This window comes from Callorhinchus milii, unplaced genomic scaffold (genome assembly GCF_018977255.1).
Source record: "Callorhinchus milii isolate IMCB2004 unplaced genomic scaffold, IMCB_Cmil_1.0 Scaffold5, whole genome shotgun sequence".
Taxonomy (NCBI): Eukaryota; Metazoa; Chordata; class Chondrichthyes; order Chimaeriformes; family Callorhinchidae; genus Callorhinchus; species Callorhinchus milii.
In genome coordinates this window covers 6,996,928-7,014,442 of record NW_024704746.1, presented here as the reverse complement: position 1 = coordinate 7,014,442, position 17,515 = coordinate 6,996,928, and the positions used below count along the sequence as shown (strand labels likewise).

The 17,515-nt window shown below is 42.0% G+C and overlaps 1 protein-coding gene across 1 annotated transcript in view; it reads right to left on the bottom strand.

Annotated features, from left to right (window-relative positions):
* Nucleotides 1-17,515, bottom strand: part of pappa2 (pappalysin 2) — a 130,455-nt gene that overhangs the window by 35,152 nt on the left and 77,788 nt on the right. Inside the window, exons 9-11 of the mRNA XM_042334959.1 lie at nt 10,018-10,195; nt 5,965-6,175; nt 1,647-1,815 (exon numbers count right to left, since the gene is read on the bottom strand). Coding sequence (XP_042190893.1) covers nt 1,647-1,815; nt 5,965-6,175; nt 10,018-10,195 — 558 coding nt within the window. The remainder of the gene's footprint in view (nt 1-1,646; nt 1,816-5,964; nt 6,176-10,017; nt 10,196-17,515) is intronic.

The following is a 17,515-nucleotide window of genomic DNA, read 5'->3' as shown; positions in this document are numbered from 1 at the left end:
TTTTAATCAAGTCTGTTTAATGTTGTACTCTGTTGGACCAGACGAAATGATAACATGGTATGCTCTGCTTATGGAGCATAGTGGTTGGAGCATAGTGGTTAGAGCACTCGTTTCGCCAGCAAGGGGACCCAGGTTCAATTCCCAGGCAAGGCAAAATCTTAGGCAAGTTTCCTTACTCCATATGGTTCTGTTTACCTAACAGTAAGTTGGAAACAGGTTATTTGTCAATTAACGTATTGCTTTCCGGGGTAATAATGCCATGAAGAAGAAAAAAATGTGGTCACTCAATCCATGACTTTTCATGGGACACTGATGTGTATAATTGGCTGCTGCTTTTGCCCACAAAATGTACAGTCAATTCACTTTACATATTCTGTGAAACACTTTGAGAAGGCTCGACGACATGATAAGGCGCTATATCAGAAGCAAGGATTATTATTTATATTTCAGATGAAGCAACACTGTCTTCAATTCTCTGCAAAATCTGAAACATTCCAGTGCTTGTACTACAACAAATGTTAATCCATCCAATCACCAAGCTGAATCATCAAACAAATGTTGATACCGTAAAGTATTTTTAATTTTGTATATTATTCTAAAGATTTAAAATTTTGCAATACATCACTGTGAAGCCCTTTGAGACGTCTCAACGACATGACAAGGCGCTATATCAAATGCAAGGATTAATATTGTTATTATTAATAGTTAACCATTTTAAATAGGAATAATAATGTCATATGGAGGAGTACTGACAAAGAAAATGTGCAGAGCCTGTGTTTTTACAAAAAGCATCGCCTATATAGGTAATATAAACACTGGCGTGAGATCATTATTGTTTCCGTGCTTTGCTTTTGTGCCTGCAGTGAGCCACCCTTTGGGGTTCCCCTCTGCAGTGAGACACTCTGCTGGAATCAGCTACCTCAGGTTAGTGAGCTGCTCTACGGAGAATGAAAATTATTTCCAGACCAAATCCCGATTCCAGCAGAGAAAGCTCAGTCCTGTTTGGTTACTACTGCATATATGAGCATCGGCTCAGAAGATCCCTGCAGAGGCATGACCTGAAACAGCAGATCAATAGAGAAACCTTAACCCTGTATAGTCTCCCATTCAAATGCTCTATCGGACAACGTGGAGACTGTACATATTAGCCTGTATCTAATTCTTGCTGGACTCAACCTGGGAACGGTTCACAGCAGGAACTTTACTCTGCAATGAAAAACAAGGCAATTCTTAAAATAATAATCCTTGCTTTTGATGTAGCGCCTTATCACATTTTCGAGATGTCTCAAAGCGCTTCACAGAATATACTGTAAAGTGACTGTATATTTTGTGGGCAAAACACGGCAGCCAATTGCGCACAGTATTGTCCCACAAACAGTTGTGGATTAAGTGACCAAATTATTATTATTTTTATTTATTTAGAAGAGATTATTACCATTATTATTATTATATTATTATATTATTATTATAGTGCATCAACTCCACAGCACTGGATTAGAGTTTATCTCATATAACAATTAGACCTTGAGATGTTTTTAGGTTCCTGCTGTTTTTAGGTCAGTGAATGCACTTACCTTCTTTATCTACCAACTAATCAGAGGAAAAGGTCTCAAAGGTCTTTCACCAAGGAGAAAACAATGGCTCACCCCGTCAGCTTGGCCGTTGCAATTAAGTGTGCAGTGGCTGTCAAACTCAAACCCATTCGTGCAGTTGTACATTCCCTTGAACACTGGAGGAGGCGGGTTACACAGAACGGGGTTACAGCTGCCCGACTCCCATTGGCCTCCCTCCAAACACCGCAGCTTCAAGAAGCGCCTGTGGGCAAGAAAAAAACATCACGCTCTACTGATGTGCAATTAGAAGCTGAAAGAAGGCGTCCCAACCATTGCTTCATCTCGGACTGCCTGAAATGAACCCCTCACTTACTGTTCCAGGCTGCATTGAGGGGAGAGGGAAAGAGCCACAGAATGTGTTGCATGTGAGAGACCATCCTCCTACCATCCTCCCATTACAACATCAAGCCATTTCTTCATTGAGTCCATTGTCCTTGTCTCTAGCCACTGTTTCTGGAACCTGCTGCACTGTTTAAGTGCCCATTATATGATGAAATGCTTCTTGATCTCTGTCCAAAAATTGATGATACAGTTTGATAAAGGTAAAATGAAGAAAGAATTTGCCATGAACACTTTTAATGAAGCGAATGTTAATGACATTCGTTAACGGAAGTTGACTGTAGGCGCAGTCGAAGAGAAAGGTCTTCAGGTGCAATCTGGAAACAAGCAAAGAGGGGGTAAGGTAGAGGGATTGAGGCAGGGAGTTTCAGATTTTCAGGCACAGTGCCTGAATGCATGGCTGCAGAGAGTGGAGTGGAGGGGACGAGGGACATGCAGAAGGTTGAAGGTGGCTGAGCAAAGAGGACGGTTAGAGGAGTTGGTGTGAGCAGGTTTGAGAGGTAGTGTCCATTGAGTAATTATCTATATCTTCCGCCACTCCCCACGTTGGGAGGTGCTGGGAAGGTTTTGAAAATGGCATATGCTCTCTGCCTGAGGAAAGAGGAGAGCAAATAGAAAGGATGATGTTCTATGGTATCTGGATACCGGTAGGAAGCTAGGGACTGAATGATCACTGCCCCCATATTCGGTCATAGAAAAATGTAGGTGCAGAACAGTGCTGGTGTGGTGAAGCTAATAAGAGTGAATCTTTTTTTTAAATAAAAGAAAAGCACACTTCTGTTTACAGGCCAGCAGTCAGAAAGCAAACTTTATCTGATTTAAAATTCAGAGCATCTGTTTGATCTGTTACACTGCAAAAAAACAAGCTATTTCTAGGAATAGAAAGGGTCTGGACACAGACACTGTGCAATCTGCTAAGAATTACAATAATTCAGGAGCCAAGAACAACAATACGTATCCTAAACTCTGATCAACTTGGTTGGGATAAAAGTGTTAAGTACTATGCAACAATATTTCTTGATAGAACAGAAAGCAACTGATCTTCATCTGGTTCTCTGACAATTAATTGACTTCAATGTAACCCTTGTTCAGAGAGACAGACCGGGAACCGAAGTGACATGCTGAGATTGTGAAAAACACATGATTTTTCACTGCTTTGTTGCTGTAGTAAATGTTACTCCTGCAGCAGATGTGAGTCCTGTAGCGTATTTGGTTAGAGCACTCTTCTCGCAAGTAGATTCGATTCCCGGGCTGGGTGAAACGTGAGGCAAGTTTCCTTACTCCACACTCCTCTGTTTACCTAGCAGTAAGTAGGAACTCAGTTGTTCGTCCATTGTCAAATCACTCTTCCGGGGGTAATAAACCCTTTTTTAAAAAAAGTCAATCCACTTCACAGTACATTCTGTGAAGCACTTTGAGATGTCACAAAGACATGGTAAGGCTCTATATCAAATCTAAGGATTATTACTATTATTGTTAATCTTTGAGACTTATTCACAACCTATCTAGGTCCACAATTCTCCAGGTTAGCCACCAAACAAACTGGAAGGACTATCTACTGGGTCACACAGTTTTGCCAGTTCAATTTCCTCCTCTCTCAAGCCCCGATAATGGAAGTTGCCATTGCAAAGTTCTGCAAAGAGTCACAAAATTGAGATCCCAAATGACTGTGACTGAATATGTGACCTCTAAAATCGAGCCACAGGAGAAAAATATAATATGAAGCCAAGCCGTTCGAAATGTAAGTCATGAAAATAATCGTCCTTACACTTGATATGGCGCCTAAACATTAAAATGTGTCAAAGCACTTCACAGGAAACTGTTGTCAACTGTAATGATTGTAGACAGATAAGTCAGTCCATTTGCATAAAACAAGTTCGCACAAACAGCCATAAAATCAATGAGTAATTCATCAAGATTGTTGGCCAGGACACTGAGAGAAATTCCATTCTCTTTATGAATAGTGTTGTGAGATGAATAATGCTAACGCTCGCCTGCTGGGGGTGTGGTGGGGGGTGGTGGCAGCCCAATGATGTGGTGGCCGAGAATCAGTTTGTGGAAAAAGAGTTTGCTCAATCCAATCTGTGTGAGTTTGCTGGTCTCACCGAGGAGGCTGAGTTGGGTCATACTTAAACCACCACAACAAATTATATTTATAAAGCGCCTTTCACTTCGGGTGGACATCCCAAAGCGCAGGACAGTCATGGATTTGCACCCTAGGATTCAGGAGGAGTTGAGGGTATGGATGGTGAGGGTGGGGGTGAGAATGTGACTGAAGGCGCAGGTGAAGAGGAGGATCTTGAGACAGGCCTTGAAGGAGACAAGGGAAGGAGCGAGGTGAAGAGACTGTGGAATGCAGTTCCAAAGGATGGGGGCAGAGAGACTGTAGGCTTAACTGCCAATATTGGGGTGGGCCGGGCAGATGTGGAACACTGCTGTGCACAATTGGCTGCCGTGTTTCGCCCACAAAATATACAGTCAATTCACTTTACAATATATTCTGTGAAGGGCTTTGAGACATATAAGGATCTGATGAGCTGCTATATCAAATGTAAGAATTATTATTATTAAAGACGTCTGCCTCAGAATCCAAAGTTGCTCATGTTACCAAGCTCTGAAAGGATGTGATGCACACCAGACCAAAAACACTGTGAAACATCTGAATTTCAAACAGCAGCCTTTCAATTATAAAATGAGGAGGAGCTGAGAAATTAGAAACTCAATGGCAAAATATGTGCTGTACAGCAGCCAAAGTATGAAGTTTGATGACAGTACAATGAAAACCTTAAATGAACTCTGGCAACCTGTTTTTTTCTGAACAACTAGGTGAAGAATTGCTTATCAGTTTCAGATTACTCTTGTAGATCATCTTAACCACAACATGGCTCAAGTGTGACATGATGGGAAGATTATGTCCATTGCACCTTGAAAAGGTGGTTAGATGTGCCACAAGATATGGGTGGGGAAAGCTGACACAAGCTACTCAAACAACAGAAGGAAATCATCGTGAGCCGATATAGGTATTGAAGGAGATCCTCGGTCAAATGAAGAAGAAAAATTCTGGCGTGCATTACTGAAACCATCTACAAAAGACTATCTATCAACAGAATAAGATACTCTGTTAATATATTCTCCCACAAAATATATAGTCAATTCACTTTACAGTATATTCTGTGAAGCGCTTTGAGATGTCTCAAAGACGTGATAAGGTGCTGTATCAAAAGCAAGTATTATTATTATATACATTGTAAACTTACAGCAACTTGTGAGAGCTCCCATTGCTGGCAAACAGAGAAGAATATTTTCAGTGCCTTTTCCTGGGATACCAACTTATCACCAAAAAAGGTGATAATAACTCAGGAACCAGCATTCATTCACGGGCCATTGGCACTGCGTTGGTGTCACAATTATCGGGGCTACAGCAATTAGGATAATGCTAGCTACAAAAATTAGAGGCAGGGTTAAGTTAGAGCAGGAGAGAGAAGTGATTGGGAGTGGCAGAAACAGAGACAGCTAAGAGAACATGCTCAATTTTTGAATCCAGTAAGTCCATCATCTCACATTTAGAGTTTGAGATGAGGATGAAGGGAGTGTGGGAAGAGGAGTTGGTTGAGAAGTGGAGCCTCGGGTTGTGTTTGTATGTTTTGTCTGAAGGGCCACATCTCTAACAATGCAGCTCTCCTCTAGCACTGCTCCGAGTCATCAGCATAGACTGTTAACTCAAGTTCCAGCTCAAGGCAAGAGTGCTAGCAACTGAGCCAAGCTGTCACCCTTAGGAGGCAATGTCTGGAATCATGTCATACTCATTACACACAGAGTTATTACACACACAATTCTGTTTAACTGGATATTCCACTGTGAGTTAAACATGCCAATTCTGACCCCAAGAAACATTAACAAAATCCTTCTCAAAAGGGATTTTTTTTTCTTTTTAATATCATCACCAAGGAGATGAAAAGTGTAGCTGCTGTCACCTCAAATATTAAATACATGCATCCCTTTGCAAACTTACTTTTTGGATGTTCTGTTACTCCCGTGGACATAATACCCAGGTTTACATTTATATCTGCAAACCGAACCCACGTCGTGGCCTCCTTGTTGGCATCTGGGAACCAGCAGCTTGGCATTGGCTATTGGAGGTGGAGCAATGCATTCCACCTTGCAGTAGGCCTCGGGGAACGACCACAGGCCATCTTCCATACACATCAGGGAGTGGTTTTCTCCTAAAGATAAAATCCACAAATACGGTAGCAATTTCTCCAGGTTGGTCATTTCTTCAGCGAGATAACATTTCTACGGTATCAATGACTGTCTCAAGTTTCAAAAGGCACGTGTTGATTAGAGTTTGTGATACATTTCAGTCCTTTATATGGTGTTTAAAAGTGCACTACAGTATGTGAGAATTTCATTTTATTTTTGGTACAATGTTTTGGCAACTCGTGGTGTTTTAAAAGGTTACAATAACATCATACTTAAACATAAAGTCCTCGAAACCACAAAGAATTGCAAATCTGAACCACATGTTTAGAATGGTCGCAGCATTATTTAATTGATCCATCAGAAGAAGACGTTGATCAGTGGTGACATTGTTTTGAGCAGTGGTTTGGCGGGATTTCGCTCTTGAACTCACTCCAAAATAATTTAACACACACACTGCCGAGTTCTTCTTGTCCTTCACAATTCTTTTACACTGTTCACTTTATGAAAATGAAACGATGAAATGGTTTTGTATTCAAAATACAACCACTGTGGGAGGGAGATAGTGTCTGCTTGCCAATAAAATTTAATTTAGATAAAGATCAAGGTGAAGAACACCCTGTTCTTAAAATTAGCACAATGGGATCTTTCAAATCCAGCCACACATGTGATGATCGGTCCCATTTCCTGCCCATTCCTGAATGGCAACAGGCAGACAAGAACCTTGGTTTGGTAACTCATCCAAAGGACAGCATCTCCATCAATGTAGCACGCCAAGAGTAAGGTACCAGCTTGCATTGGGAGCTCAAATGATGGTGCAAGGCACAGAATTGCCAGTCCATCCACCAACTCCCAACAGAACATGGAGCTCCTGTAAATTGAGATGGGGCCAGCATACCCTATCACAAGGTATGTCCTGGCAGCATTCAAACATAAGAGTTTAGAGGCACCACAAGAATCCACAATAATTCTTAAAAGTTAATTGGGCAAATATTTGAAGAAAAATATCAAGGGGTATAGTGAAAGGGCAGAGAACCCTGCAGCCAATTTGCAGACAGCAATATTCCACAACCAGCTATGAAGTGAATGATCAATGCTTTTATCTGGGGGNCTTGTTGGCCAGGACACCGGGAGAAACACCAGGACTAACATTAAAATAATAACAATCCCTGCATTTGACATAGTGCTTTATTATGCCATCGAGGACGGACACATGAGTGACGGGCCATACAGTTTCCTCACGGAAAGCTCCCTCTATGTCCTTCATTCCACTCTTACCTCTGCTACCTCCCGACCTGGCCGTTCCCTTTGCAGAACAAGCACCAGCTTGCTTCATGTCCCCTCACTGTCGCCATTTTTCCCCCGCTCTATGGAGTTTTATTCCTGGAGTCCCTCCAACTCCCTCCCTCCCCTCTTTCAAGGCACGTCACAACCTAACTCTTTGACCAAGCTTTTGGTCATCTTTTCCCCTCCCATATCACCTCTCTTGGCTCCCACTCCCAGCTCAGGTGCCAGCTGACAGTATTAAGATGTCCTTGTAATGTGAAAAAGGTGCTGTGTAAATGTTATGCTTCTGGAAGGGAAACATAAAATATACCTTATGCAGCCCATGGCAGCCAAAAGATTGGACCACGCTGTCCTAAAGGAACTAACTCAGTAGGAGCATTTCCTTTCTAGAATTCCATACAATCACAAGATGGACTGAATAGCCTTCTTCTGTGTGTAAACCATCTACGGAGATGTGTTGATCTAGGATGTGCACCTTTAAAAGACATTAACTAGTGAGAATGAGATGAAAGAGGTTACATTGTGGTTCTCCCCCAGTATTGCCAAGGTGGGAGAGCTTCAGAAGAAGTTAGAATTGGCTTTAGATCAGAGTCAAAATTCAGAATTGTTATAAAATCATTCACAGTCCAACACCCTGCTAACTTGGGTTTCTTCAAAAGACCTACAAAGATGATGAGTGTGAAGAAAATGTTCAATTCCTCCACCCATGTCAATCAGTTGATGGTGCACATCAGCAACAGGCCTCTGATCACAGAAGTAAGAAGAATATTTATTTACTACCTACAATGCATGCTGAACCTCCTAAGATAGATAGCAAAACTACAAAGCTAAGGTCACCAGTTGGCAGATTTGCCTTTCACCCTGGCAAGCAGGTAAACTTGTAAAGTTCTCCAATTGCCAAAAAAAACCTTGTTGCAGAGCTGGGCTCCTACATGTTTTAGCTGTATTTCCTCAGCCTCTCATGCACCTTTTACTACCCAGATTCCTCACATCAGAGCAGAATCAATTATACTGCCCCACAAATTATTTTACAATACGCTGCAACTTGATTGTCAGACCGCATACAGACTATGAAAACAATGTCTCACAGTCCTTCTGACATTGTGAGTTTTAAGAAGATGCCACACAAATTCCCACAGTGGTAATTGGCTTGTAGTAGCCATGGCATTCATAGCAATGTTGTTGTTTAACCTTTCCATGTCACCTCTTCGAAGCAGAATTCACCAAATATTGGATGGCTCATCACCTAATAAGGAATGTGAGCTGGGTTTGATTTTTGCAATAATAAACCTGCTCAAGTATGAAAGGAGCCAAAAGTTTTGATGTGAGACTTGTTTTTGGTCAGACGAGTGTCTGACACATGCAGAAATCCATCACCATGCTAAGAGTATCCAAACCAAGCTGAGATTTCCACGCACCCTACCTACACATGGAAATTCCACAGATAGATTGGTGGAATGTAATGCGCACTCTCTCTCTGGAGGGACACCTCCAGGTTACCTAATTAAGGAAAATATTAGGTGCAGGTTGGCAAGAGCCAAGACTTGGGGATGTCAGATTGTGTGGCGGGGTAATTGCCGGAGTCTAACCAGCTAAAACTGCAGATATTAGACATGTACTGCCTGAATGAAGCACCTGCTGTAGGGTACCGCTACTGACACAGCAAGTCCCACAAACCATTGTTTTATAAACATTAGTTTCAAATTTTAAGAAGTACCCTCAGCAGTTTGATTGATCACCCCTACTTTTTAATGTTAATGAAGAACTGGCAGTACAGTCTGTTCTTCACTGAGATAAAACATTTCAGCTGATCATTGTAGCTGTGTTTTCCTGAGTTCAGAGCCAGAGGTCGTCCTACTGCACAGACTGAGGTTTTCCCTACCACAGACTAAGGTTTACTTAGGGCACAAACGGAGATTTTCACTACTCGAGTCCTGAGCATAGTGATGAGTGCGCTCGCCTTGTAATCAAGAGGACCCGGGTTCGATTCCCGGTCAGGGCAAAACCTTAGACAAGTTTCCTCACTCCACACACCTCTACTGGTAAGTAGGAACCCGGTTGTTAGTCGATTGGTGGATTGCTTTCCAGGGGGATTAATCCCGCAAAAAAAANTTGCTCAAACAATCCACGAATGTTTGTGGGGTTGCTGTGCGCAATTGGTTGCCGCTTTTCACCCACAAAATACACAGTCAATCCACTTTACAATATATCCTGAGGCACTTTGAGATGTCTCAACAATGTGATAAGGTATAATATCAAATGTAAAGATTATTATTATCATCACTACTACAAAGACTGAGGTTTTCCCTGCTGCACAGACTGAGGATGTGCTTACTTCATAGCTAGATGCTGTCCCACTACATAACTTGCGTTGTTCCCCTCTCATCATTAGCCAAGTTTAAAAATAAAAAGGCCACTTTTTGCCCTAATCTCCTTTGATGCCCTGTTCAACCCCCACCACCCCCACTCCCCCCACCAACACACAAAGTGACTGGTATGCTACATTTCTCATTTTGTTCTCATTTGCATTTCAAAAGCTATCCGCTTACAAAATAAAATAAGTTGAATTGTTGTTTTGTACCTTGCAGTTTAGCTGGCAGGTTACAGGAGAAGATGCATTGCTTTTCAAAAGTGGTGCCTTTGGGACAGGAAAATCTGGCATAGTAAACATGGGATTGGTCAGGAATTCCACAGTTAATTGGGTCACAGGTCACAGTTCTGTCCCATTTCCCATTGTTGCACGTGAGTGACGTTTCTGTCTGAAGAAACAGAGAGAAGGATTACAAAGTTATTGCTCCCACAAGAATCACTAATACAAAACATTTTGGAATAATCTATCCCGAAGGCTCAAGAGGATTCGACTACAAAATAACTTTCAAATGAGACAGGCAATTCAAAACGTTTCCTTCCCATAAAGAGTTGGAATCAGCTCACATCAAAAGTAACTACTCTTGTTCGATCAATGTCTTCAAGCATATGCGCTGCAAATATCTGGTTGAGAATGGAACTTATTGGCAGTAGCTACAGACATAACTGGAGAAATACTCCATGGAATACTGTGGCTCCAGTCTTATTGGGCGCAGGACAAAGACATCTGAAGAATGCAAGCAGTCAGCAGTGACTAATGTAAACTGTAATGTTAGATTGATCTCCTGTACTTTTTTTTCATGCAGTTTTGGGGTAAGAGACAGGTTCAATTCCAGGCCTCTACCAATCTCCTGGCATGTTGCTTCTTGACGTCCCAAATGATTTGCCTGAAAACGTTATAACTTCTGAGATTCTACCTCTCTTCGTAAGAGAGGGAAGGGTTAACAAACAAAACTGGGGCAAACTAATCATACAAGCAAATAAGAGAAAAAATGGAGTTTTAACTGGTCCTAACACTGAACAGGAGGACTTCTAAGGTCTGAAAGATAGGAACATAGGAACAGGAGTAGGCCATTCAGCCCCTCGAGCCTGTTCCGCCATTTTATTAGATCATGGCTGATCCATACATCAACTCCAATTACCTACCTTTGCCCCATATCCCTTGATACCCTTACCTAACAAAACTCTACTCACCTCAGCTTTGAAAATTTGAATGGATCCAGCATTCACAGCCCTTTGAGGGAAAAGAGTACCAGATTTCCACTACCCTTCAAAATCGCATCAAAACTATACAAATTCAAGTCGACTGTTGGGAGTGGGGGTCGATCGTGCAGAACAAAATGTTCACTAACATAAGTGAACAATATGCATTAGATTTCATTATTTAGTTATTTAGACAGAGCAAAGAGCAAGAAGTTATCCGGGCCAAATTCGGGTAGACATCACTTCATAGCCAGCATGGCGAAACGTTGGGCAAGTTTCCTTATTCCACGTGCCTCTGTTTATCCAGCAGTAAGTAGGGACCCAATTGTTAGACGATTTGATGTATTGCTTTTCTGAGGATAATAATCCCTTCAAAAAAAAATTTGGTCACTTAATCCACTTTGTGGATTTCAGCGCCTTGGGACGTCCTCCTGACGTGAAAGGCGCTCTATAAATGGAATCTTGTTGTTGTTGTTGTTGTTTGTGAGACACTGCTGTGCGCAATTGGCCGCAATTATACCCTTTATTGAACTATCGTCAATAAAGGTATAATTAGCATTTTCTCTAGCGTACAAATGATCTTAGCAATCCTACATATGCATAACCACGGCTGCTGCTTCAGTGCATATCCTCCTCAAGTGTACAGTAGTGGAGACGTGTGGGATTTGAATATAATATATAAATAATAATCCTTGAATTAGATACAGTGCTTTTCACGTCTTCTCGACTTCTCAAAGCGCTTCACAGAATAGACTGTAAAGTGAATTGACTGTATATTTGTGGGCAAAATCTATGAGCATAAAGTTTTCCGTTCAGTGGTAGATCTGATGAGAGGTAGACACCTGTGCACGCAACTTACTTTCGACAAAAGCAAAACATGTAGGGCTAAAAACAGAGTTAGATGAAAACAAAGCATATTTAAGTTAACGGAACCTGTTGCCCACTGTACCTGCCATCTAATCTGCCATGCTGCACTTCTCTACAGCAGCCTGATGCATACTTGTATCAACACCTGAAACCGTAAATCATAGCACCATGGAAATTTACAGCACAGAAGAAAGCCATTCAGCCCACTGTGCCTGTGCTGGCTCTTTTAAAAGCAATCCTTTCAATCACATTTACCTGCCCTTTCTCCATCCTCCTGCAGTTTACTTCTTTTTAGGTATTTATCTAGCTCCATTCTGAATCCGAATATGCATTCTGGCTCAACCATTGCTCCCAGCAAGGCTCTCTATATATGACCACTCTGTGCATGAAATGAATTCTCCTAACCTCTCCATTTAACTGTTTACGATCTTAACTGAAGCCCTCTAATCACTGACCAATGGAAATAATTTCTCCCTATTGACTATCAAAGCCCTTCATAATTTTAAAGATCTCTATCAGGTCATCCCTCACCCTTTATTTTTCCAATGGAAAAAAAGGCCCATCTCCCCCAGTATCTGCTCATAAGTCAAACCACTCATCCCCCGTACCATTCTAATAAATTTCCTCTGGACTCTCTCTATTGTCTTGGCAACATTATGTGGGATTTACAAATTCAGAGCAAAGCTAGCCAGAAGTAGGCCAACATCTGTGAGTGATTCCTTTGGCAGTGACAGAGCACAGCTTGCGCAAATGTTAGTATGCTGTATGAAGACCATATGCAACATCTAAAAGGTTTGCGGGATGGATCATATTTAAAACCACTCTACTTGGTCACTAGGTTGTTGAGGCTTGCTGTTGCTTTCCATGCAGCATCATTTCTCCAGGTACCAAGTGAACCACAGTAGCTGATCGTCATGTTTCTTTTATGGTATCAATATTGGATTGCTTTGACACAACATAATGTGGAGTCGTTTAGCGTATTTGGTTAGAGCACTCTCTCGCAAGAGAGGACCAGGCAGGGCAAGTTTCTTTACTCCACACACCTTGGTTTACCTAGTAATAAGTAGGAAGTTGTTATCAATTGGGTCATCTTTTCGGCGGGTAAAATCCTTTCAAAAAAAGAAAGTATAATAATTTGACTCACTAATGTAACGACATTGCTGTGCACATGGCTGCGTGTTCACCCACAAATTACAGTCAATTCACTTTACAGCACATTCTGTGAAATCTTTTCTCGAAGTCGTGATAAGGGCTCTACATAAAATCCAAAGAGTATTAGTTATTACTATGATAAAGCTCATTAAAATCTGAAAATGGAAGCATTTGAGATGACAGATCAGATCCTGTTTTTTTGGTTCGATAAATTCATTTTTCTAGTTTCTTTCCTTGCTCATTATACCCTCAATATTGCTCCAAGAGACAGAAAGAGAGTGCACAGTTGGCTTTCAGGCTGTTGCCAGAGTAAATGAAAAAAGGCATGCAGAATGCATTGTAAACTCATTGTCTTATTACCCTCCTTGTCAGTCTGTGATTACATAGCCACTGACAGGAACCATCTGACATCTCCTTCCCTGTGGTTAGTTTACACTGCTAACCTGATCGGGGTGGGAAAGTTGTAATGTAGACAATGGGTACACAAAGTACCGCCCACAGGCTAAATCAGCAATGCCAGGCATATTAGACTTACTGCAAAAGGCGATGCTAAATTAAAAAAATGCTTTCTTGATCTGGTACATGATTTTATTCAGGTTGACATTTCAGCGCAATACTGGGAAATTACTGCATTGGCATTCGAAAGAGGTTTTAACCCAAGCTCCTGTTTACTGTTCAGGTGAATATTTAAGATCTCATGGCATTATTAATATCATAGACTGGAATATTCACTTTCCTTTTCAATAAATGCCGTGGAGGATTTTAAAAAGTCCACCTGAACCTCAGTTTAATCTCACCTGAAGGATGGCACCACCAATTCAGCAATACCCAATACTGCATTGGTGTGTGATTCCAGATTGTGAGTGCAACATCTTGACGTGGGGCTTGAACTCACAACAATCTTACTGAGAGGCAAGAGTGCTATTAACCGTACCAAACTGAAACCTTGAGAATGTTTCAGAGTATTCAGAGGATTAAGGGTGTGTAATTGTGGACATTATTTTGTGATTCTCCACAGACTATTTTTCTATTTTTCTTTCCTAGAGAGGTGGGAACGCAGTGTGGAGATTGCAGTGAAGATGGGACATTGTATCAGTATGCACACACAGCCTCGTCCCCTCGTGTCTGTGATTCCTCTGGTTACTGGACCCCTAAAGAGGCTGTGGGTAAGAATTTCATAAAAAAAGTTTTTTGTGCTATCTGATCGATTTATCTTGCCCTATTTCTTCCCTCATTCAGTTCACACAATGTCAATCTGTGATTACAACAACAACAACAAATTCCATTTTGGCCCTTTCATGTGAGAGGACGTCCCAAGGGCTGACAGTTGGTCGGACCCGAGCGGGGGATGTCGGGTGAGGGGAGGGGGGAGGGAGGAGGAGGGAGAGTCGAGAGGGAGCTGAAGGCACGGTCTAAAGAGGTCTTGAGAGGCCTTGAAGGAGGAAAGGGATGAGCGGCGAGGAGGAGTGATTGCAAAATGGAGTTTCAGAGGATGCTGGCAGAGTGACAGAAGGCCTGCCAGCCAATAGTGGGTGAGCGAGGTGGGGGACCTGAAGTAAGCCGGAGCCCGCTGGGTGGAGGGAGCAAGCAGGATGGTAGGAGGTCAGGAGGTCGCAGAGGTAGGTGGGAGCAAGACCATGGAGGGCTTTGAAGGTGAGGATGAGGATCTTGTATTCGATTACGTAGCCACTGACAGGAACCATCTGACATCTCTTTCAAATGGCCCATTCTCAGGTGCGAGCCTCAGATACTGAGTGCCATTATGCAAGTTATCAATGTATCACAATCCTCAACTCCATACCCACAATTTCAGGTTCACCAGAGGTTACTGGGTAGTGATCCAGAATGTAGTGAAGTATAGTTCTGGGTTTAAAATCCCTTTTCCTTTAAGCATCCATAAACATCATTGGGCATCGAGTGAGATGTTGGTATTTAAGGCGTCCACAATGGCTAAATCCTGGGTAAGTATTCTAGGCCCAACTGCAGTTAGTGGGAGACTAATGAAGCCTATTCCTATAGAAAACGAGGTAAGGTCAAAATTATCCACCCACCCTATTCAATGTATCGGATAGCATCTAGAGCGATGGACTTTGTGTGCTTGCTTCCAATAAAATTGTGGTGATTGCAGATGATGATGTGCTATTGGCATACTCACTTGGGGACCTTGTGTGCTGCACTCACCAAGTTAAACATTAGGACACTGAGTACAACATTACATTGCTTTCAGTCCTTTAAATATCTGGAACAGAAACTCCTTGCTTTTATATTGACACTTCATTGCAGTGCTGGGGGTCTGCTGCATTGTTGGAAGTGCTATGTTTCAGATGAGATGTTAAACCAAAGTCCCGCCTGCCTGTTCACTTTAAATTTGTTGTTCACTTCATGGCTGTTTGTCAGATATTACACTGCGCAGCCATCCACAAAACACAGTATCCCCTTTACATTAAATCCTGTGAAGACCTTGGGCCAGCAACCCATTTGCCTGTGTCTGCCCCTGCAGATTAAATTATAATACTCTATAAACTTGAACTGTTAGGTCTCTTTGCTCATCGAACACTCAGTGTTTCATTATTTGAAACATACTCCCAACTCTTATTTGTATGTCCCAAGCATATTAACTCATACTTTGACAGCATTCGCACGCTATTCTTGGCCATCCAGCTTCCCCTCTTCAATCATCAACCTCAAGAAACCCTCACTCAATCCCTCCGTGCTGTCAAACTCCTTACCCATTTCCAACTTGCCCTTTCTTTCCAAAGTCTTGGAATGAGTGGTTGGCATCCCGTGTTTCTTGTATCCTCTTAATTTAATCTCTTTAATGGCTTCTCCAACTACAGTGCACAGTCACATGTTCCTCAAGATGCTTTTCTTGGTCCTCTTCTTTTCAACATCTATATGCCTCATTTGATGCCATCATCTGTAGGTTGATGATACCTAACTCTATCCCTCTGCCTCTACCCTCATTTGTAGGACCAAAGCCATTCTGAACAAATTGTATAGCGCCTGTCACATTCAGATGATGTCCCAAATCTTGAATGAATTCTAACCTCCTACAGTTAGATATCAATAAAACTAAGGTTCTCTTGCTTGCTTCTCTCTGCACCTTCTCACTGACTGCATCTCACGGAGATGGTGAGGAATATCGACTTCTCACCCCACTACGCTGTACTTCAAGCTTTACACTTGGGCTCTCATTCATTTCACTTTCTTCACCTTCCAACCTCATCTATCTCCATCAATATTTTTCTGCCCAGGCAATTGAGACCCTCACCCACATTCTCAACAAGTCCATTATTCCCATGTCCTGATGACTGGAATCTTTAAACTACTTGTATCAATCCAAAGACTTGTCCTGATACAGGGGCGTAGTCGTTCAGTTTTGCTAAGGAGTGAGCAGGGTTTGTGATTATGTCAAACCAATCAACCAGTCAAGTCTAATTTTGTCACACACTGATGATTAGATACTTGGTTACTTTTTTCCAACATGTTGAAAGTGTGAAATCCATAAGAAAATGCATAATAGAAAATCTGCTACAGTTAGTGATGGGTGATGATAGACCTGGCCATCTCTGAATTGCAAGTTACATTTTGGGTAAAAACGATATTGGGTGCTTGCAGGGCAAAAGCTTGATTGAACATGAGATTTAATGTCCAAAGTTTGTATTACTTACAAATAAATTAAACTTTGAAACTGGAAGCTGGAGTTGTAATGCTGTGATGATGGCTTGATCTGGTACTCTGATGTTAGGTGGGCTTGGATATGTTATCCAATTGTAGCCTTTAACTCTTGCCGTTTATTCTATGATGTATGCATGAAACTGATTATGCTCCTTGGGAAGCAATGGGTACATTGTCAAGTAGTGCCTGTAATTTGTACATGAATATGGAAAGTGGGGTGGGGAGGAGCATAAGCTCACGTGTTGTGCGAATTGTTCCAACTCTCAGTTTGACGTATGAAAGTTGTATGAAAATCCCTCAGTACTTAGCAGGACCTGGAGGTGTTTGGAACTGTTTGATCACACAGAACTGCCGATTTTTTTCACTGACTCAAAAACAGGTGGGAGCATCTGGCTGTATAGCGTGGCCTTGATTAACAGAGTGTTGGGAAATTAAATCCAAAGGAGAAAATAATACTGGGAAGATCATGAGAAAAACATGAGTTGCTGACAGAGGGGAGGGCCATGAAAGTCTTTGACCCACACCATGCTGCAGTGGGCAGGTTCACATGGCAGTGTACACAGTATACTTTATTAGGAGGAGACCTAGGACTTGGAAGGGCAGACCAGTCACTGGGGGTAGGAAATCATCCCATTCAGCTCCTTTTAACCTTGCAAGCCAAAGCCCTAATGGTAGGATGGTCCTAACTGGACAAGTAGCGGGAAAGCTTGCAAGATGGTGATATCAATGGCCAGCTTTGCTGGTTTAGCTGGTCAGACTCCAGCAGTTACCCCAGTGTACAGTCTGGGGTCCCCAAGCCTTGGCTCTTGCCA